The 23901-nt window shown below is 34.0% G+C and overlaps 1 protein-coding gene across 7 annotated transcripts in view; it reads right to left on the bottom strand.

Moving 5' to 3' along the window:
- Nucleotides 1-23901, bottom strand: part of IFT80 (intraflagellar transport 80) — a 55627-nt gene that overhangs the window by 10662 nt on the left and 21064 nt on the right. For 6 of the 7 annotated variants that reach the window (XR_013957447.1, XM_080623641.1, XM_080623642.1 and 3 more), the window contains 9 exons: nt 23270-23359; nt 22079-22216; nt 11452-11631; nt 8933-9051; nt 7914-7988; nt 6439-6602; nt 1975-2039; nt 1042-1177; nt 238-385 (listed from right to left, as the gene is read on the bottom strand). Coding sequence is in view for 6 of the 7 variants with exons in the window: in XM_080623641.1 (XP_080479767.1) it covers nt 238-385; nt 1042-1177; nt 1975-2039; nt 6439-6602; nt 7914-7988; nt 8933-9051; nt 11452-11631; nt 22079-22216; nt 23270-23359 (1115 nt within the window). In the remaining variant the exon portion in view is untranslated. The remainder of the gene's footprint in view (nt 1-237; nt 386-1041; nt 1178-1974; nt 2040-6438; nt 6603-7913; nt 7989-8932; nt 9052-11451; nt 11632-22078; nt 22217-23269; nt 23360-23901) is intronic. The other variant, XM_080623644.1, reaches the window with a different exon arrangement.

Here is a 23901-nt window from a genome sequence, read left to right as displayed (position 1 = left end):
TTCAAGATGTTATTGTACTCTTAAACTTTGCATCATCATTTCAACTCCAAACTTTATGATATACCCTATAAAACACTTTTTCCTCATTTCCTAATCATAAGTAGTAATATAAAAAGAATTTTAGAAGTTGCACACTAGTTTCTACTTTAACTGCCAAAATTAACATAATTTTTTAAAGAATGAGTAAAAAAGTTAAAATATATACTACTACGACTTTGATCAAAAAGGAAATATTACCTTGCCTCATTTTCATACAGAGTTTTTGGTAAGAGATCTTTATCTACATAGACTGTGTTGGGGTAGTACCAGACTGTAAAACGGGTATCTTGAATCCCACAAAGAATGTTAGATGTGTCATTCCAAGCCAAAGTTTGAACCATCGTCCCTTAAAGATAACAGAATAATATGCATTTCCACAAGAAAATTCAAAACAAAGGGACACTTCTCATACTGTAATAAAAGTATAATTTTTGGTTGGTTTTAGTTCCTTTTATAAGGACTGTTTTTCACTACCTAGTTTGTAAGGTAACCTCTTACAAACCTTCAGCCAAATTCACTTCTCTTTCTGAAAGTTCTTTTCATAATAGAGTTTTTTGCACTTAATTGTAAGACTTGAAATAAAAATTATCTCAATGGTCAGACTGCACCTTCGCACTTACTGGATCATGCACCCCCGTTTACAGCATTTCAACTTTTAATTAAAAATATTATGAACTTCAGAGTTCTGCATTTGCAAGAAAAATGACTGAAAGATTCTGTATTGAACAATTCTGAGGAATACATCCTTCTCCCATATCCTCTTAGCTGCTTGCTCTGGAATGCAATAACCAGCACTTCACACATAACTGATAGAAAAATTATCAGGATTTAGATAAAATATGCTAGTGTTTTCTACCACTATCTAATGAAAGCCACAGGACTATTTCTAATGTTTCTTCAAGTCCAATTTCATTATTAAAATCAAAATTTTGTCTCCTTTACTAAATAAAAATGTATTTTCCTGACAGCTTGTACTTAAACATTATTTTGAATTTTTCTTACCTATTTTGACAATCTTCTGTTCTTTTCCAAACCGTTTAACTGAAGTAATGTAAAGATCTCTGTTCTTATCAATAAAAGCTATTTTTCTTTCACTTGTAAGTCCTTTCTGGTCTAAAGCTATCTCTACAATTTCTGTCTGAAAAGGAAAAAGAAAATATCTGATTTTTAGTTTGAATATTCATATCACAGCAAGCATCTGATATTCAAACAAATGAATGCTTTACTAAAAAACCAAGGCACAAAACTCTTGAAAAACTGGACCATGAAGACACTGTGTCTTCTCTGTTTGTATGAGGCATTCTATAAACTGAATTTCATGCAGATTAAACCAAAACTGCAACAGAGTTAGCTGTTTAGGAATTTACTACAAAACTACAGAAATACAGGTGGCATTCTCAAAGCAAAAGCTGCCTAAAAGATGCTTCCTCTCTTAAAAAAATGCTGACTAGTTTTGCTTTTGTTGTATAGCAGGTGAGTGAAGAAAAGTAAAATGCAGTTAAGGCAACAATTTTTATTTTAAGTAAAATCTGTAAAAGCTCGGACTGAAGACAGACATCCCTGATGCTCTTTTCCTTTTGTTCAGTATTGACAACAGATCAGCACTGATAAAAGTTGCTTTGGAGTATATGCAAAGGAAATTCAGTTGATTAGTTTTAGTGTGTAACGAAACAATTTACCTGTAGTTTCAAACTCTTATGTCACAGGAAACATGCCAGTAACTGAACACATCTTATAGTATGTCCCTTTGTACATCAATGCTACATGAAGAATCTGATTTTTGTTATTATATAAGAGTCAGCTAGAGTTGTCAAGCTCCTTTCTACTCAGACTGTAAACCTTTAATAGCTTATCAGACCCACTACTGGGGAAACCCACTACTGATTCTTAATTTCAAAATATAATTAAAAAGACACATTATATCCTTCATCTTACCTTATGGGTTAGAGGCTTTCCATCACCCAGTGGCTTTCCAGATAAAGCTTCAAATATGTAGATAACTGAATAAAAAAAAAAATTATATGGTTTATCAGTTAAAAGCAACAGCTCTTAATAGATTTTTTCAAGCAGTTCTTTTCCTTTATAGAGCATCATTTACTGCAAGTGTGCACTAGATTTACCATTGACTTTCATACTCTGGTGAAAAAAGAATCTTACTTTGGGGAAAACTTAACCACCATAGTCTGCTGAGCTTAGGAATAGTCTCATTTTGCAATCAGACTGATCTGAGAAAATCCTCAAATATTATTTTCAGAGCATAGATAGCCATTGAAATATGACATTATGGACTGAAAGAATTGAGAAAACTAAGGTTTTACTTCCTGTCACAGCTCAAAAGTTATTTACAGGAATGACACTAAGTTCCGACGCAAGTCTCTACTCTGCATTCTGAATACATTAATGTTACCAAGGCTGACAGATTTACTCAATCTTAACCCACAACTTTGATGAGCATGTAAGTTTAGGAAGCAATACCATTGACTGATACATTTTCCTAAAGGAATTAGAATCAAATATATAGAAAGATGTCCTTTGAACTACTGAGAAAAACATTCTTCAGAAGAATTCTGTATTTTGTTAATAATTGCTCTATTTTTTATTTTTAATCCAGTGATCCTTAGGCATATTTTCTTCCAGGGCAGTTTAGGGTTTCTGCTTGTCATTAATACATTTATAACTGGCTTCCTCAAAAAGTATCTACTTTACCTAGATATACTTGAATTTTATTATTTTGATTTTGCATTTGTTTCACTCTTTCCCTGCCCCACCCTCAGAAAAAAATCTTCTCAACATCCCCAAAACCATCATCATCTGTATTTCTGGGATATCCAATGAAGACTCAGATTTGCAACTTGTCTAAAAATAGTTTCTCTTTGTTTCAGTCTGTATGTATATACACACACATACGTGTGATGCACACACATCCATCCATACTTTATATACAGTCTGTGAATAATATACACACAAATTCAGACAGATGTAGGTATCTAAACCTAGAGAAAACAGTAACATTATGAGGAACATCAGCTGTAACTTAAAGCACATGATTCCATGTTAGTTCCTAGAAAACACTGATTTGACAGAAACATTTCAGCTGTTCAATAATGCGTCTCACCTGTGGTTTCAACATATTACCTCTAAGTATACAATATAGGATGAATATACAGCATCATTCCAAAGGATGGCGATGTTAACATGTTAATGCAGCTGTGCATCTTTCACCAGGATACAGGATGTTTGTTTGAGGTCAAAAAAAAAAAAACAAAAACAAAACCAAACCAAACCAAAACCAAACCAACAAAACCCAACAAACCTGTAAAAGCAGGTGTTCAGAAAGCATTGGTTGAGTTTGCAGAGGAAGAAAAGAAAGTTTTGCACACATGTTGGTCTTGGCAGCAGGCTAAATATATGAAAGAAAACTAGTTGTTCCTGAGAAGTGTTATTTTTCTCACTTTTATGCACGGCTCCCTGCATGAAATTTATTTTGATCTAATTATACAAGCCAATTTTACTGCTACTATACTAGCTGTAGGAAGTAAGATTAAAAGAGTTTTAAAGAAAAACACTGCACCTAATTGACAAGTAAAATTTTTCATTAACCTACAACGTTTATTAAGGTATTTCAGAAAATAAGTTTGGTGTTAGTTTTTGGTTTGGTTTTTGTTTTGTTTTGGCGTTGTCCCACCCTCCCCCAAATCTGGAAAAACTCCACATCACTTTACAATCATTTAGAACCTAAAATATATCTCTTTTTTAAACGTATAAATTAAAGATATAAAAAAAGGGCATTCTCTCACTTTGAACATTCAGAGAAAGAGAACAGCTACTGTGTGTCTTTCAACACATGTTCTATCATCATGGAATAACCACTCGTAGGGTCACCAGATCCCTTTTGAGAACAGGCCCACCTCCCTCTTCAGCTTCATTAGAGACTGAAGGGCTGTAAGCACAGAGGTACCAATCTTTTTTTCTTTTAATAAAAGAGGAAGAATATCCAAGTAACAACACTGAAGCATAGCAAGTCATACATTTCCCTGTTTCAACAGTAAATTAGCTTGTAGAGAGCTCCATGCCACAACACGTAAACTGCTTCCTGTATCAAACTAAGCTATTATAGATACTTCTATAATGCAGCACATTATGCCCTCAAAATAGGGCAAAGGAAAAAAATGCGTCTGCTGGAGTGAGTTGAGAAGAATAAACAGGCATAGATAAGACATGGTTTCCTTTGCCAAGAATCTTTTTTCCCATGTACTGGCATACTATAAGGTATTTTATCACTATTAGTAGGGCTCACATCTAAAAAAAGACAAAACCCCACCCCTACTCATTGCCCTGATGGAAGCTGCTGTCAACAGGATCATTTGGAGAGCTCATCTGGAAAACATAGCCAGAAACCCTGCCTCTCTAAATCACAGGTTTGGTGAAGATTAGCCTGCTCATAAAACCAGCTGACATGATTTTCAGGACACTCATAGGAAGGGTTGGGAGATGGAGATGCTTTGAAGTCTGTTCAGGAAAATGGGCAGGAGAAAGGGGCAAGCAAGTGAGTTTATCATCACAATCTTAAATATGCATGCACATAGACAGCAGTTAACACTTACAGATTAATTTTTTATATAACCTGAATTTATTTAAAATACTTCTATTGTTTTTATTCTGACTGCCTCAAGGTGTCTATATGACAATAAAACAAAGTCTCTGTATTATGTGTATTAAGTAATATACATACACACACTGGTGTAATATAGACAGAGTAAAACAAGATCAGAAATAAAATACAATTTATCACTTAACCTTATTTTGTAAACTATTGTGCTTTTTTGCTCCATAATTTACACTGAAATATGTTTTTGCTGATTAAAATCCATTCTAGTTATTACACAGCTTTTATGTCTTGGTGCTTGAGAATAATATTTTTCTGAAGTAATTTTCCTTAACAATAAAATACACATTGCAGTTATATTACTACTTCTAAAAATTATTTTAAAAATACATACTGCCTCTAAAAATAATTAAGAATAAAAGAAATATCCTCACACAGAAGATAAAGACATACAAGAAAAAAAATTAAAGCTGTATGGAATAGCAAAAATGCTTTGTAATACAGAAGTGAGAAAAACCCCACCTCACTTTTCACTTGCTTGGGGAGGAATATTTTAATGGATTGTTAGAAAGGTTTTATTCATTCACCAAGTAGTTTACCTGGCAGGTTAAATGCTGAGAAAAACAACTATGTAATCAGCGCTAAAGGACTAACTCCTTGCCAGGGATCTTCTTTTGTACTTCACACTGAAAGGTTTTTCTCTATAGCAAAAAGTAGATAAATATGGTGGTTCTTTGCTGCAAAACAAAGTATTCTAAAATTCTGAATGTTTAAAATCTAATCATTAAGTCTAGGATAGCAGTTATAGATAGACAGTAGATTGAGTTAAGTGTCAGCTGGAACCACAGGCAGGAAGTTTTCACTGTTTCACTCTGCAATAACAGCACCTCTCACAAACAGTTGCTCCCACCAGTAATCCCCTTACTGGCCGTATCGCAAGAGAAATGCAGCTATAGATAGTACTGCCGCCCTGCACTGTCATATCTGTACAGCCTATAAATGGCACAGTTAAGGAGTCAAAAGTCATAGTGCCATGGGTTTTCCAGCAATAGAAGCATCTGTCTCTTCCAGACACTTAAAATTTAAATTGTTGCACTAGCAAACCTACACATTTGCCTCAAGGCATAGAGAAAAGGAAAAAAGCTAACTGACAAAAAGATATTCCTGTACCACTCATTAATGCCAAAACTTACCTGAAGCTCATTTGGCCATGTTATGTTTTAGAATTACAGGCTTCTGATGCCAAAACACAAAATTTAAGAACAAAAATATTCCAGAACACAACACTGAGACAGAACATTGCAGACTCCTAACTACGGTCATATTAGCTGCATATAAAACTTACATGCTGTAAAAATACAGCCCCCAAAAAAACTAAAGAATATCTGAAAACTGAAATTAATCACAACTACTGTATTGGAAGTTTCTAAGAGCAGGAGTCAAGTAGAAAAAGTTGCTGAAGTGCTTCTTTAGACAATCACACCAGAGAGCAAGAATCTACTGTTCAAGTATTTGCTGCAAACATTCCACTGTTCTTTGATGCATTACACACAACCGTAAATTCACAGACATAACAATCATTCTCTTTAAGTTTTTTAATAACTGTTAAGCAAGACTCATCATTTTAATTAATTTTTATAACTATTATCTTTAATTTATACCACAGATAAATTGTTTATGCTTCATGCTTTTTATTTCAGCATCACTATGCTAAGTAAAGTTACACGTGAAGATGCTGAAAATCTCATCCTGAATTATTAGCAAACATGAAACTATCAGAACACAGAACTTACCCTTTTCATCAGCTTTGTCTTTTACTGCTAGAGTATCATTACTCAGAGATACTGTCTGGGCATTTAAAATGTCTGTTCTCATTCCTGGATATTTTGGAGAGGAAATTAATCTTCCTTCATATGAATATAAATAAAGTCCTCCACCATCTACAAGAAGAAAATGCCTACAAATAAAACCCCAACAATAAAGTATACCATTAAGTAATACAGAAGAGCATAATGACAGTTTCAACAATTAGAAGGCAACTGTCTAATTATCCTGCAAATGCTTTGAGTTAAACTACGTAACTTCTAAGCCTTACATTTCAAACCTGATATACTAAAAGCTTTTTATGGAAGATTTCCATTTTAACGTGAACATGGTCTTCTTCCATGAGAAATACTTACTATCTGGAATCACTATGATTTTATCTGTTATAGGTATTATATAACTCCTGATGACAAAGCATAAAGCTGCAGACAGTACTCCCTATACGTCACCCCATGAGACAACACTCTGTGTGCATACATGTAAGGAACAACTTTAATGGTTACAGCTAGCTTTGAAATAGTATTACCTGTATTATTTTCTTTAGTATGTCTACATTTCAATGTAAAGCAAATAGAAGATACTTTTAATGAACCACTGTCTGTACATGCAACTGTCGAGGTTGACTGGTTTCACCAAAACCATAGCTTCAATTCTGTGGATTACCTCCACTGCTGAAGAATATGTGCCAGGTTTTCACAATTTACTTTTAACTGGCAGTGCAAAATTCCAAATCTAGAAACCAATCTTCAAAATCCTGTCCACTTGTTTACCTGTTCTCCACTGCAATATTTCTGCAGGCTAGGACATAAGTGCTTGACTCAAAATTGTAAGCATTGTGCTGCAATTTGCTGAGATAGTTGTCCAACAGTATTTGTCCATGAGAATTAATACTATAAAAAAACCTCAAGATTTTTTATTTCTGCTTTTATTCTTAGTGCTTTGAAAGACTTTATATAAAAGCACACCTAAAGATCTCTTTGACAAATAATTTTCAGGAATTACAGATTAAAGTTTTCTTAAATTGAGAAAAAATAGTAATTTCTTGCAAATATAAATACAAATATGTAAGAAAAATTAAATTTTCTATTTATCTGGCATACCTGGCATGTTTTTAATAAAAACTGGAGACAAAAGATAATTTATATAAAATATATTCCAGCTAAAAAAGTAATATACAACATAACCCCTCCCAGATATTAGCACAATGTCAGAAAATATACTTTCTTCTGTAAATGAGAATATAAACACACATAACATATGAAAGATTCATTACCAACATCACAGACCTATGGCAAATATACCAGCTAAGCCTTCACATGCTACTTAAAAATACTGTAGACTTTTCATCTATTTCTAGTATTTCAATATGTGCTTATGTTATAGAGCAAAGTTTGAGGAAACGCACATGCACATCTAACAGTGAGCATTACAATAATTTAGCTACCTTTCTGCTTGTAGAATCAAACTAACTGTTCCTTCCTTCAAGTCAAAGATCAGTGGTGTATTCCAGTTCTTTACACTGAAAAAATAAAGTCATCATTTATTAAGACCGTTCATCTTCACATATTATTGAAAATACAAAGTTGAATTTGCTAAGTAAAACATACACATTTTAATCATCTAACATTCCTAAAAAGGGAGGTCTTCAAAAGGCAAATAGCATTTGGGAAGCCAAGTAACATTGACAACTACGCAGTATCATCCAGTAACACTTCTGCTTTCATGTTTGCATCCCTTCACACTACCAGCGGCTAACCTAGAAGTCATAGTAAGCAGTGAAATCATACTTACAAATGTTTTTTTTTAATATTTCTGAATTGTGGTTCAGTTCTTGTACAGTCATCTGGAGGCAGGAAAGAGCCTCTCTCCTGTGTGCCCTATTACAGGCTGTGTTATTGTTTAGCATTAGTCATGACACTGAAGAGGTAAATGCCTTTAGGAGTAAAGTTTAAATATCAACATATGAAACAGTATCATGTTCTTAAAACGTGATGCAGGACTGAATCCTTCCTATTCTGTTCCAAAATAATGGCATGCCAGAAGCAGTATCAACATATGAAACAGCATCATGTTCTTAAAACGTGATGCAGGATTGAATCCTTCCTATTCTATTCCAAAATAATGGCATGCCAGAAGCAATATCCAAAAAAAGGAGTCTCTAGACGGAGGCACAGATACATCCAGCCACTATTCCTGCTGCCTCTATATGAAAAGAAAGGCTGCCAAATTTTTGTAGCCAAATAAACAGGCAGTCATAGCACCAACAAGAAGCTGAAAGGATGACAGGGTGAGGGCAACTATACTCCAACACAGTTTGTTGTAGACAATGCTAGGTTCCATAGAGTTTTCTCAATTAGTTAAAAATAAAAAAATAAAAAATTAGCTACTGCACTTTAAATAATGTTTCTGCTACTCCTTACAACTGTTAAACTTGAGACAGCTTCATGAATTTATTTTACTTACGAAAACACGTAACACTGAAGAGAAGTTGAAACAACCAAATGCCCATAGTTCAAAGAGGCCTTAATAACTCTGTCACGGAATTCCAAAAGATCTACAGCATCATTAATGACATTGTGCACCTAATCAAAAGAAAATTGTGGCTGAATAAAATGACAATAACTGAAATGAAAACTAACTAGTGAAATACCATTTTCTGTCTTATTAAAAGTACATGCTGGTACTACTATGCCATTAGCAGGACATATCTACGTAGGAACAGCAACTTTCACAGCAGTGATGAAAACTCAAAGGTTCTATAAACTCTGAATAAACAATGAAGAGCTGGATGGAGTTCCTTAAAAGAAAGCAGTAATTAACATGCATTTGGAATACATAAGGTATAAGCAGAATACTACACAAGCGGTTGAGAAAACCATCTGAGATCAGGGAAGTGTGAAAATTCCCATTTCAAGACTCAGTGTTCAGTTGCTGACTATCTAAATATTTGAAATATAATATTTCAGTGATCCCATCAAAACAATTCAGCAACATCCAAGATTTGGATAGATACATTGTCTAGATGTTGAATAACTAGCACATATTTTAATGGTAGCACACTCTGAAGTAAGGGAAATTTAAGAGCTGGCCTTGGTGAACAGGCTGTGCCTTTGCCATTACTGTGAAAATTTACTCAAACAATGTTTCAAGAAAATCACAGTCTGCCTATAATTGACAAAGTTTTTTTGAGCTCAAAGATTTTAGGCAGCTAAACTCTAAGGAGATACTGTATGACAGGGAGGTTGGTTGGTTGTTTATTTGGGGTTTATTTTGTTGGGTTTGTGGTTGGAGTATTTTTAAGATGTCACCATTCTGAGGGTGGTAGCTTCTTTTCCATTTTCTCCATTATGCAACCAATTGCAAAACAAGGACTGAACTCAATTATTATGAAAGCCTAGAAACTATTTCCAAAGACATATTAATTGCTCTGTCCACTACAGCAGTATGTCCATAATTAACTGAGCTACTGTAGTACTCAGAAAAAAGTAATACATCCTAAACAATTTTGTAGGTAATATTTTCCTACATTATTTTTATTTATAAATACTTATTATAAAATAATAAAATAAAAAATTAGACCCGAATAAGGGTCAGCTATACTTTCTCAGTTGTTTGCATATTCAAACACCCTGGAGATTATTCACAGAGCCCATCTCTTACGAGTCGATGTCTGGGAATGAAAGAAGAAATATGAATTTCTACCTGCTAATTTGTCTTCTGTGTTCCCAGACACTGACTCATGTTCACCCACCCACCGGACCAAATTGCAATACAGCATTTCTGTTGTTACAACTTTTCCCAGTAACATATTCAAGATTAAAAGAATCAAGACCCAAAAAAACATTTAAGGGCCTAATTAGGAATTTAAGAACTTGACTTGGATATTTAAAATATTGGCCAAGTATCCAATACCAAATGTGTAATCTGGAAAATTTGTAAGAATGGAAATCTTATATTATCCCCGTGTTCAGAGAATGAGTGTTGTGAGTCAGTGTCTGGGAACACAGAGGGCAAATTAGATGGTAAAAATTCATATTTTTGTATTAATTCCCAGATATTTGGTAACCTAAATGTGGATTCAGGCCAAGATTTTTCAAAAGAAGGATCCAAAAACCACATGTAGGGGCCTGTTTCATTTCCAGCAGTGCTGAGACTTGGCAGCTCCCACTGAGGTCAATGCCTATTGCCCAGTACTCAGCTGGAAGCACCATGCAGGTGCCTGATGCATGTTATATGATACACGACAAATTTCTGTAGCTTTGAAGAATCTGATTCTAGGCTGTAATACAGTATGTGGTGCAGAAAAGCACATTACAACTCTTTACAGTTATAGTCAGCAACCAAACTTATCTGGAAATGCCCTATGATGGCAACATTCATCATGCCTCATTAGCAACAGGTATACTGTAAACCTTACTAAAGTATTAGCGACCACAAAATGCATCAGTGCCTCAAACAACTCATGAATGCTGATTAAGTAAACTACTCTGTATTATCCACACCTGGTTATGCAGCTTCATCTTTGCTGACAGTTACTGTAATACTATTTAATACGATGCTTTGGTTTGGCCAACGCATTTGTATTGTTTTCAGCATAAACATCGTCATTACTTGAGATGTTCATTACATCTTCATTACACTTGAGATGTGCTCTCTTGTAAGTGGCCTCTCACAGCTAATTTCACATGCTCTTCAAATGAGCTTTGCGTTTTTCTAGAAGATGAAGTACTTCTGAGTTATGTAATCCTGGTCCATCTGGTGGTATGGTTTGGTTTACATTGATCTGATCTTCTGTACAACTGATAATTATTTATACCATTTGCTAAATCTGGCCATTTTATGATCTTAAATGCTTTCAGTCATATATACATAGGGAAAAAAAGCATAATGTTATGTCAAGGATTAAAAATAGCCATTTTGTATTAAAAAAAGCCTTAGAAAGCTAATAATGAGAATGCACAGATCTGAACTGTAAAGATTACCTCCATGGTTCTCCTCTTAATTAAAGTTATTTCAAAGTTCTTCCACTCCCAGCGCTGCTCCACAACATGGGCAAAAATGACATGTCCATTACCACATGCGCCAGCTAGTTGAGTGCCATCAATAGACCAAGCAATATTATATATGCTGCCAGTGTTTGGTTTCTCTAAAGTGTAAGACCACTTGCAGAAAAGAGAAAAGAGTTGTTAATGCTTTTAGTACTTTTTGGAAATGATTCATTGTAATGAATAGATTTGCAAGTTTACATTTTTCTAAGAAATGTCAATGAACTAACTTTATATTACTGCTTGACCAAAGAGATGTCTTAAGCCAGACTCTTAACAAACAGGGATACAAAAAAGAAAGCCATCAGGTATGGCAGAAATGAAAAATGCCGCAATGCCTAAAGTACATTAACCAGAAGTTATCTGGTCACGATACACTGAAAGTATACTTATTATAAATCTAGACTATCAATACATAAAAGTCAAGCAAATGTACTTAGAACCAATTATATTGGTTACACAAGTGCAAGGAGCTATGGTCTTAAGTGTAATGCATTCAGTTTATGCTGCACTGACAGCAGTTCCTGAATATAGAAGGAGCAAGGCCTGGGCAAAATCTGACTATTTAAACAAGGTACTCCTATCCCAGCATACAGAGAATTGCAAAGCTCTTGTGTTGCTTCTCTGTGCTTCCAACATAAGGCAACTGGTGAATTAGGAAAGCTCTGAAAGCAAAGCCTGAATACTGTTCTCTTCCTAACATAAAAAAGCAGCTTGATACCTTGCCTATCTTTTTCTCTAGTCTATGTTGTTGTACAGGGGAAGGATGTATTAAAAATTTTCAGTTGTTATGCTTTCAATAAAAGCAACAAATTGAAACAATACTGCAATCAAAGTAGTGATACTGGGTCTAGCTCTGGAGAGAGCTAGAAACAATAGTTCTGTGCATTACATTTATCTTAGACTAGTTAAGAGGGGCGCACAGAGGAGTATCACAGTTTACTGTTGTGGAGGAACATGTCAAATAACTTTATTTCAGAACCCTACTATCAAAGCAAGCAGTGTACCTGCTTTCCTATGCAGCTACAAATTCAAATAGTAGACAAAACTTTCTGTATTGTGTATTTGCTAACTGGATTGTGCAAGGTGGAAAGTCTTGCTTAGACCTAAATAATTCATTTCTGCATACTATGGCCAGTATCTTCCTTCATCTTCTACTACTGGTTTACACCATCTACAGCTATTAAAACATGGTTATCACTTTGGTTTGCTGCTTTTTAAATGGAGGCCCAAAATTGTTTGGCTAGGAGAAAGATATGAAAGCAGCAGTTACAAACCTTGCAGATCAGCAGGGATTCAGGGACCAGGATACAGGCAGCTAGCCAGACTCTGGCAAAGGATACCAGAGATTACACAGCAGTTTATGAAAACTGTGGGCTGGCTCATAAAAGATGCTTTTAATAAAAATAACTAAGGAGCTTTATACTCTCTAGCAACAGCTTGTAAGTTGCATTTAACATTTTAATTCCTTGTCTGCCTCTGCCCAGGACACTTTGCCCCTCATCCTGCCCACGCAGCAATATGGAATTGCCTGCTCCAGTGCAATGAGGATGCAAAAGCAGAGGAAGACCGTTAATGAAGCAGCATGTGATTTCTTAACCTTTGACATCATCCCATATTTTCAAGCTGTTAGCATTGCAAAGAATAAAATTATAAATCCCCCTAGCACAAAGAACAAGGAAGAGGTATTAAACCCAGCATTTGCTTTTTTCCTTCTGATCCATGGCATGAATGTAGTTATGAGAGAAGCTTCCATTTATACTAAATCTGATTTTGAATTTCCTCCAGCAAAGAACTTTATTCCTAAATTCCTCCAGCCTTATATATGAGACTTCCCTACATTTTATCTGGATACTTATTAATACACTCTTGTAAAAAACTGGAAGAATTTTCAGACCATAATATATGTTTATCAAAACTAGAAGATTTTTCTGACCAAGACACTTGCTTTCTTTTTCTTGTATATCAGAAACAGAGTTCATACAAATCATCCCGAATCTCCAAACAACTGTTTCCCTGACCATGGATAACAACAAATTAAATAAACTTTTTAAGGACTGTTAGGAAGGCATTAAATCAGGTTTTAAACCAAGAAGCAACTCTCAGCTCCTCAGAGCTATGTAATATAATATTCTAAAAAACTTTAAGCAGTTGAAGAACTACCTGTACATTCAAATACATGTGAAATCTTCAAATCAAATCAGTAAGAAAAAACATGACTGAAGTTAAATGTAGACATCAGATTCTCATGACTTTTGGATACATGATATTATACTAAAGGGGAGACAGTTGGAAGAAAATGCTCACCTAATGTATCTAACACATTTCATATTCTGATTTCTTTTGCAGTACACATGAAACCCAAGAAACAGTAAGTCTCTCACACAAAGTTGTCATGAAATCAGAATTACAGTAAAAAAAAAAAAGTGTCAGATTTAAACGTTCAATAGCAAGGAAACACAATGGGATGAAATTCAACCTTCCAGTTGTGCTTATGATTTGCAGAATACTATATAAGATGACCTCCCGCATTAAGGCTCTTTTACTGCCTACTCATGTAAGGGAGAGTGAAAGACAATGTTGGCACGGACTGAACTTCCAATTTCAAGCACTCAATTTTAAGGCTTCAGCTTCCATGCCTCTTGGCTGATAGACATGCCATTCCCTGTCTATATGATCTGCAGTTGGGGAAGGCAATTGCAATTTTTGGAGAAAAGGCCACAACCTAATTCTTTTGTCTCAATGGGCTGAATTTTGTATGAAACATTCTATAGTAATTAGAAGCATACTATTTAACTATGTCTGACATCCTTACATGGCAAATGAGTAAGCTCTTGAGGTTGTAGAAGAAATGACAGTAACAAGCACACTCAGAGAACACTCTATAAATGTCCTGCATTTGAGAGATATTTTTCACAGCTGGCCAGATGTGATCTGTCCGAGAACAGTTTCAAGCAGTACTATTTCAAAACTGAATATTGGGATCCTCCCAAAAAGACAAGGCTGTTTTTAAGGTCATTTCCCTTAGATCAAGAATCTACCCATCAGTCAGAATAAAGGGGCATCAAGCCATCAGCTAAGAACCAGTTTAAGGAGCTTAAAGAATGTGGCTTCGGTGCTGCTACTTCGTACATAGCAAATACACTGCAGCTCTGAGAGAATACATTTCCAAAACTACTTTTTTAAACCACAAGTCTTTTTTCCAGGTACTTGAAATACTGTGTAAAATATTTCCAGATTATAACCTTTATATATATATATATATATAAAGCAATTAAAGTTTTATTTTCCAGTTATTTCTGAAAGCTCTCAGTATAATTCAGACCACTCCAATGATTCATATTCTCTGCCGATGTCTGGTACATTTATCATGTACACAAAATGTTGTTAATAAAAATCATTTAGCTCTCCATTTATAAGATAGAACAATTTTAAAAAAACAAAGTATCTGTTATGTATTTCCTAGATGCACTGAATTTAAAAAGAAAACTAAAACAGAGTATGAATATGACTATATGAATGACCGTATGAATGTTTTTCGAACATTAACTGCAATATTATACTGTGGTATTACTGTTTGGCTTATACTTTTCCTCCGTCATAATTATTTTTTTATTCAATTCAACAAATCCAAGAACAAACCTAGTAGTTATAGAAGTTTCATTATATTAAATAAATACATAAACACAATAACTTAAGCTTCCCTTTTCTGATTGCACAATGTAGTAAAAAAGATTAAGTACTATGGTCATTGACTACTGTCTGACTTCCATAAATAGAAACTGAGTAGGATTTTGAGATGTTGGTGAAATTATTTCAATGAGCAGATTCAGAGAACTCTGTGTCCCAGGAACAAGGACGGTCTTTTTAACATCTGCAATACTGATGCTCCAAGACTCAATACAAAAGATCTAGTTTGTTATTATTTCTGGACTGAAGGAAGTAAATTAAAAATGGTTATCCCATAATTGTTTTGAAAAAATACATAGTGAAGAAGGAGTATTTTCCTGTATTTTAAATTATAAGAGTAATACTGATGTCAGCTGTGCAAAGGATCCTGGCTTGTCTCTGCTTCGGCTCCATATGTGGAGTTTTGAACAGGGAATACTGACATAAACCAAGCTAAAGCTGATACTGCTGAACCTCCCCATGATGTCAGAATCCACATAGCATACCTAATCCACCGACTTTAAAAACAGTCTGTGGCTATTATTTTGCCTTTTTTTATGAAAAGAAAATGTGCAATCTCCCCTACAATCCATTCCATGAATCAGAGTGCAGAATGGACTAACAGCAAATACATGCTCCTCTTCTTTTATGTCCCAACTGATATAAACCACAATGATTATGCTAGAACCAGACTATCATCCAAGGCCAACACAGAAAGGTTCAGGTCCTCTGAAAGTAAGGACCTCTACTCTTTTCTATTTTTCTTTTTTTTAATTTTTTTTTTCTCTTTCTCCAGTGAAGGGTCACTTTTCCTTGTGTCCCACAGGACATTTTACATTAGTGCAGAGATAGCTGGCTTGTGAAAATATATTATAGTCAGAATGTCCATTAAAAGCTGGCAATCAACTCTCACTACATCTGAGTGACGAACTGACACTTCAGTGCAAACTGCCCAGGAACTTCTCATCAGAAAAATTACTATTAATTCTCTGATGCAATGGAAGGTAAACAGAATCTTACAAGATTTAAAAAAATCAGTTATACAAAGCAAACCCATACTTAGTTTCATTAGAAACACCAGAATATCCACACATATCTGGAGTTAGCTCGTGGGAAATATATATGTATGTATGTCTATATACATACTCATCCTTTCCCCCCACCCCCTGCCAAAATTTTACTAAGTATAATAAGTAATTTACAATATAAGACTTATTAGGCTTTCAATTCCTACCCCACAGGATTCCACAAAATACTCTACAAACCAGAGACAGTATGTCTAACAGCAGGTAAGGAAATCCAGTGCTACATGTGAATATAGGGCAGTTTACCTGAAGAGGAGAAACTACCCTTGACACAGCTACTGAAGCATAGAACTATGAAGGATTCCTGTTGCTGCCTTAAACTTTTGTTGGACTTGACCCCAGTAATTAATGTGAATTATCAAGAACTAAGTCACAACCTCAATGTAAGGTATAAAGCTATGTATTAGAAGAACAAAGCAAAACAGAGAATATCTAAAATTCTGCAAAAATAAAGCACATATTTACAATTATTAGACCAAAGAACTACAAACTGTATGACAAACTGTCCCATATAAATTTTTAACCTGAAAAAATGAAACACTGATGCAGTTCTTTAAATACATTATTACTTCCATAGATGATCCACATTTTCATTTCCTTCCAGAAGTTACATTAACCAATTCCAATAAATTAAAACATGCCAACTTGGAAAGAATTGGTCAACAACATAACTCCATAGGAAACCTATTTTTAATATTTAGTCTTTTATGGAGCTACAAAAAATTCAGAATCATGACTAACAAAGGTAGACAAAACAGAGACAGCACATTAAAAAAAATTTATTTTTGTTACACTGCCCAAATGCATATTTCTGTGAAAAAGACTAAAACTAAACGTAATGGGATCAAAGCTCATTGTAACTCAATAGAAAACAGACTTGCTTGGGGTTTCATAGTACTCTAGTTTAGGGCAATTCAGCACTATCAGGATAATACAAAAACACATGCAACGCATATATACACTTTCAAAATCTTGCTCTTACGTATTTGTATATTATCTAATGTTATTTTGAAGAACAAATTTTATATTAGTTACACAATTTACAGTCTTGAATGAAAATCACAGCTTTAATGCTACATACTTATTTTCAAAGCTTCTCTGTAGCTAACTGCTACATTGTAGTTTCAAAATTCTTAGATGCTTTTTTTCCCTCATCCGTCAATATTTTTAAAAAAATAAGGAAAAAAGGACAAACGCTGCTAACTATTTAACATATAACATACTTACATTAAATATCTTAACTATATTAACTATAGTTAACCATGACCAACCCTGGACATCAAACTAATGTAATTGACTTTCATTAAGTTCAAGTCTGCATCTTTTTGAGAAAAAGCTGAATAGAAACACGTTACCACAGAATTCAGTATTCTTTAGGCACAGCACCATACTCACACTTGTTTTAAATGGGGTGGCAGAATGTTTTGAATGTTTTATTTTCCACAGATATTAAGCAATATTCCCTAAATTTTATTAAGTTTCCCAAATGTTTTTTATAGAATTTCTAGTAAAATTAGATATTTAAATATTAGGTATTAGATATTCCGTGGCTTGCTATGGAACAGCCCTGGAATATAAAAAGCCATGTATAATGGAATCTGTCAAATCTGCAAACTACCAGTCTAGTAAAATGCTCACAATTCATTCTGCAATAAAAGAGAAAATCTGCAGAATGTGCAAAATCATTTAAAAACATAAATTTACAGATTTATGCAGAGAATTGCTTTCACTACAAAGTATTTGCTAAGCCTAGTAATGAAATCAAGATAGAAGTTAACCAAAGAGCAAAATTTAGCAGTCAAACATAGATTCATGAAAACAGGTTGTAGAAAAAAAAAAAAATCGCCAGACAAAAAAATGTTCAACAAGAAATACACAATTTATTTGGAAAATAACAACGTCCAAAAATCAGATCAAACTGATCAACCCCCATTTAATTAAATCCTCAATGCATTTGGTGTTATTAAAAACTAAATTTGATCTTCATATTTGCTAACTTTTGCTGGCAATTCTAAATGGATTAATTTCACCAGTGTTTCACTTTAAAGTTTTTTATCAATTATCCTTTTACTTTCTCCAAGGCACTGGGAAAGCAACCTGTCTTTGAAGCAGATGGGTATGGTCCATTTTCTAAGATACTTTTCTGGGAGTGGAATGGGCAAGGAGGAGTCTGTGAATTTCAGTCATTCTTACCATCTCTTACTCTGTAAATACTTTGACCTGATCAGTAATGTCAAGGGAAGCATGCAGAGCCACAGGAAATAGCTTACATAAATGAACTTCTTAACCACTGCACCCAATCCAAGTGATTAGATTCTGAAAAGCCATGAACACCAGGAAGGCTTAAGTCTATTCATTAATCTATCCAGCTTTATATTTCAATATATGTATACATTAATCTTAGCTATCTCTGCAGGATTAATGATCATGGGCACTAAAGCAGTTAATGAATTTCAACATTAAATATATTTCGTTTGATATTCTGTAGGACAGGCATAATTATTTTATCTACATAATGCTATTGGAGCAAAAGTGATTTTTAAACAAAGAAATTAAATTTCTAAAAGTTACTATTAGATTTGTAGGGTTTTTTTAACACGAAGCTGCTATAACCAAGTATCCAGGTAGAAAGAAAAGGAGAAAAGAACATACACTAACAGAATTTAATTTAATTATGCTCCCAAACTGAACACATATGCTAGAGAAGAGTTAATTTTATATATATATATATATATATATTGCCTGATGGCTCCCTGAGGAGCAATTTGCCAATACAGCTCCATTACATCAGACATAATAAAAATGTCTGTGTTGACCAGTAAAAGCCAGGTCTGGTTCTCTTCAAACTCCATCATTCTGGTGGTATGTGAATCATTCTTCCTTTCCTCTCACTACTAGCAAAGCTCCTTCTTTAGCAACTATTTACACTCAATGACAGGAAAGAAACTTTCAAAGAAAAATCATGACTTTCAAAGATAATAAATTATCATTGGTAGCTGCTAAACAGACAAAAGCATCTGGCACTAGCTACTGTACATGTCTGTCTTTCTTTAAAGTTGAGTAATAAACCAGGTAAAAGAACCCTTAATGTTATAGATTTATTTTTCCATCTGCATTAACATTTTCAAAGTCCACAAGCCTGTTCAATATTCAATGCTGATTAAAGAATTACTGATTTTCAGCTATCAGGAGTTGGAAAAATATTTACAGTAAATCGTATTACATAATAACTAGCAAGAAAAACAGTAAGGCCCTGGGGATTAGAAACACAAGCTATATGCTACAAAACAGCATACGTGACAGCAAAAAAAAACCAAAACCCAAGTCTGGTATTTTTCTGCCTTTTCCACTGCACCTTAAATGTGCAGTCTTTACCACATTTAAGCAGAAATCTCTATTGAGTGCAAAATGCAATTTAAATTGCTAGCCTTTCCCATACAAGAGTGTATTTATTTCAGTTTACCACTTGCTGATAAAGCACACTGATCCCAGTACTCGGAAAGGAGATGGAAAGTGGTTGTAGAAGAAGGCATGGTTTAAAAGGCTGTTTTAAGAAAATACTAGGGCTAGTCTGATTGTTTAAACCAATGTATGTTACATAATGTCTTCCAACACAGATGTAATTATCCTGCCAGAAATTTACACAAATATACTTCATTTGGCTTCATGAGGTGAAATACGGTATGTGTATATAAACACTTGTACAACAGCATATTTACCCCAGGAGATGGAAAGGTGACAGGGTAGATTACTTTTTTAATTACATAAGAAGTGGAGCTAAGTGGCATATTGAAATGGAGAAAAGTCTTACAACCCACCTTGCCTAGGAACAAAAGCCTTGAGGAAATCCTAAAGGACCCTCCCAAAGAAAAGCAGCAGGTGTATCAGCAGATAGGTGCACCAAGCTGGTAAAGATGGGTGAAAAAATCCCACAATCAGTGTCTAACATTAACCCAGCCAGAAGAATGCCAGGGAGAGGAAGAGGTGTCCCCACTGGTGATGTAGCCATTTAACAATCATCTCAGTGTTCACTCTCTAACAGCTGAGGCATGACTGCAAAATATTTATGACTGCACACAAAGAGACAATTTATCCATTTTCTTCTGCAAAGAGAAATAGTATTCAATTTTGAACAAAACCAATGCAAACAAATCTAACAGTAAGATATATTATTTAAAAGTATAATTTCAACGATGAAAAACATCTGAGAATAGAAACTGCAATCTTCCCTCCAGTGTTATATCAAAGAGACAGAAAATATCTTCTTTACTTCATTATTTTTATACCTATTTCAGAATCTTTTTTACCTATGTGAGTAGTAATCCAACCTTTTGCACAAGTTCATGCTTTAGGCTCCAATTTTATTCACTACTTTACTCTTCTAACTTCCTAGTGTGTTTGTTAGACACAGGTAACAAAAATCTCCTTAACATAAAGACATTAAAAATGTAGATATTAAAATACACCAACTTTTTAAAAAATCAGAAAATTTATACTCTCAAAAAAAAAAAGAAACCTGCATGCAAGTACTTTTCAAGAATATTATAATAAAATTTTACTTATACAGACAAAGTAGCATTAGGATTTTTTCTAAGCAAGTGAGAGGAAAAGGCACAGAAAATAGAAGCAACCTCCATTTCTAATTTGATGCCTAGCTTACACTTACTCTGTCAGTAAAGATCAGTGAAATCAGAATCAGTATAGGAAGTGAAATGTGAAGACTCAGAGGTCTTTTCCTGAACACCTTTTCTCACATAATTTTTACAGGCTCTTCTTCACTAATGTAAAAATACTTGAAAACATGTAGTCCAAGTTCATGCTAAGGAGAACCATGACTGCAGTGTCCAAAAAGATCACAGCAAATACTGTTCTCCCAATGTAAGCCAAACAGTAACAAAGACAAGAAGAAAAGAGATAGAAAACGAGACAATAAAAGTTCCAAACCAGCAAGGTTCTATGCAACACGAGGCTGAACAAATCATTGCAGAACCACAAGAAATTCCCCAGAGACAATCAGGTCAATCTGTGGTCTGGGCAAATTTAGAGTACTAATGAAGGTAGATAAAACAGTGTTAAATTAATTTTAATTAAAAAAAAATAGAAAAAAAGGAGAGAGAGAAGATGGTAAGAGAAACTAAAGGAGATACCTTTGGAGCCTTTCTTCTCTCTAGCAGTAATAGAGGAATAGTAATAGAGACACACAGATGAAGTATTAAAGTATGTCTTTAGCTGGAAAACCTGTGCCCTGTCTAGCCATCAGAAGTAGCATAAATGTTTTCTAAGATCCTTTTTTACTCCTGCTTTAGCCTTGTCATTTCTAATGCCTAACAACTGCATTTGGTGATCTCCCCATGAGATGTACTTGTCAACTTAGTATTTTTTAAGGAAAAAATCTAAATAATAAAAGCACAGGACATTGTTCTTCTGCCTCCATTTTAAAGATAAACTATTGTTATAGGCTCCTTGCTTTTCATGGTTAATTACTGCATTTTATGATTACCTTACATGACATGCTTGTAAACTCTTTTGTGTTTTAAGGAGAAAAGCTAAAAAATGCACAGAAAAAGCTAATATCCTGAAAAGCAAAATGTTATAAAAAATTTTTATCCAAACCAAAACATATTTAGAAGTGCAGCTAAGCATATCAAGGCAATACTTAGTCAGATGCATATAGTAGAAAGGTGATGGAAGTCATGACTAGTTTTTGCTAATAAAAATACCCACCTGTCCACATAAACCAGGAATATTCACTGTGTTACCAATAAATTTGTACAATTCAGCATCTGCTATTTCTCAGAGTTGTTACTTACCCCAGTTTTATCGCATAGACGCAAAGTATGAAAAGACCCCACAGCAAATAATTCTCCATCCACAGCCCAGGCAACAGATGTTATAGGATACTCATGGGGCTGTGAGCTGTACAATAGACGTCCATAACTGTCCCAAACCTTCAAAAAAAAATTAAAAAAAAAAAAAATATATATATATATACATATGAACACAGTTTGGGAGAATTTTTCATTATTCTAGAGCTATTACTTTCCCTCTTGATCATAGAAATTGCAGAAATACACTAAGTTATTTCATTGCCTTTTAGTGGAACTAGAAAAGCCTGTTTTACAGTTTTATTAGAGTTTTATACAAAAACTGCATTATAGTTCACTTTTCATTACATGTTGTTTCTAATCAATATTGGTTTGTTTAATGCAATAGACTTCACTTTCCTGCTATGGCAAATATTATGTTATTCTGTACAAAATATTTTGAACTAATGGGTTTTATTTCTTGCAAATTACTGTAAGTCTGTAAAATAACCACATTTATTCCATTTGCACTCATTTCCCAACATTTGTAACTCTGCAAATTTCCAGATCAAGGTTTTCTCACTGATTGAAATTAACAGAATACCAGGAAGCCAACTCACAGACTGCAGTAATTTGATTTTAACACTTTGATAATTTTTTTAAATTTCTTCATTGTGTTATCACAGGCATTACACACTTAGAGAATGCTAGAACCAATATACAATTATCAAGTTCCTACTTAAGGTAAGAAACACAATATGTGCTTTCTATTTTGGATACAGAACATCCTAACCAAAAAATTTCCTAAGGGATTCACTAATACTCCTGTAATAGAAAACAGTAGCTCTATCTCCTCTAATTTTATATGTCATTACCTCTTTCAGTATATGTCATAGCTTATACTATTTCAAGTAATCATTTCTATATTTCTGCATATCTTCCTTCTGGAGTTTGTTTCACTTGCATTTTACCTTATTTTCATTCTGCCATACTAAAAAAAAACAAAATTAAAACCTGATTTTATGTTACTAGACAGAGTGAGATGTATTAACTCAGGGTAACATGTTTTTTCCTGAAAACTGAAAGAATTCTTACTTAATTTTGAACTTCCAAGTACTATTAAAACTAGAAAATGACAGAATACCCAGTAATTTTTTTGGTCATTTAGTTTCCCCTAAAAAGTTAAGCAGTACTCACCTTATATTTACAATCTTCACCTGCAGAAAGAATAAGATCATTAACTGAGTTCCAGTCAGTTTTTAAAATAAGTCCATCATGGGCTTTCCACTGAAATGGAAAAAATTAAACATAAATGCAATAATTCTGATAACTTCTATTTTTAATATATATCATACATCATTTATTAGCATTCATACACTCAGATGTAGATCAGGGTTTCCAATAGTACAAATGCACAGATGTCATCTCTTCTGCAGAAAAATACATTAAATACAGCCTGGACATGGCAGAATGAAACCATAACAATCTGCACTAAAAGCACGTTCCAAACAATTGCTTCTGTATCTTTCTGCCTTTTCTTAACAAATAAAAAGGGAAAGGCTTCTGTATCTTTTTGCTTTTTCTTCATTTACAAAAAGAGAAATGCTTAATCACATGCCTTGAAGAATATCCACAGCTGATTTTTCCTTTTTTTTAAAAAAGAGAAATGGGCAATCTCTTTATTCTGAAAAAAAAAAAAAAAATCCCAAACCAAAACTAAAAAAGGGGTGTGGGGGATGAGCAGTACTTATGGAAGATTTTGGTGCAAACACTTTATGTTTGCCAAAAATCTAAATAACTGAGAAAAGTTTTAACATGGCTGCATTAGA

Source organism: Psittacula echo (genome assembly GCF_963264785.1).
Source record: "Psittacula echo genome assembly, chromosome: 7".
Taxonomy (NCBI): Eukaryota; Metazoa; Chordata; class Aves; order Psittaciformes; family Psittacidae; genus Psittacula; species Psittacula echo.
The sequence above is the reverse complement of the archived record's forward strand: the minus strand, read 5'-3'. Positions and strand labels throughout refer to the sequence as shown.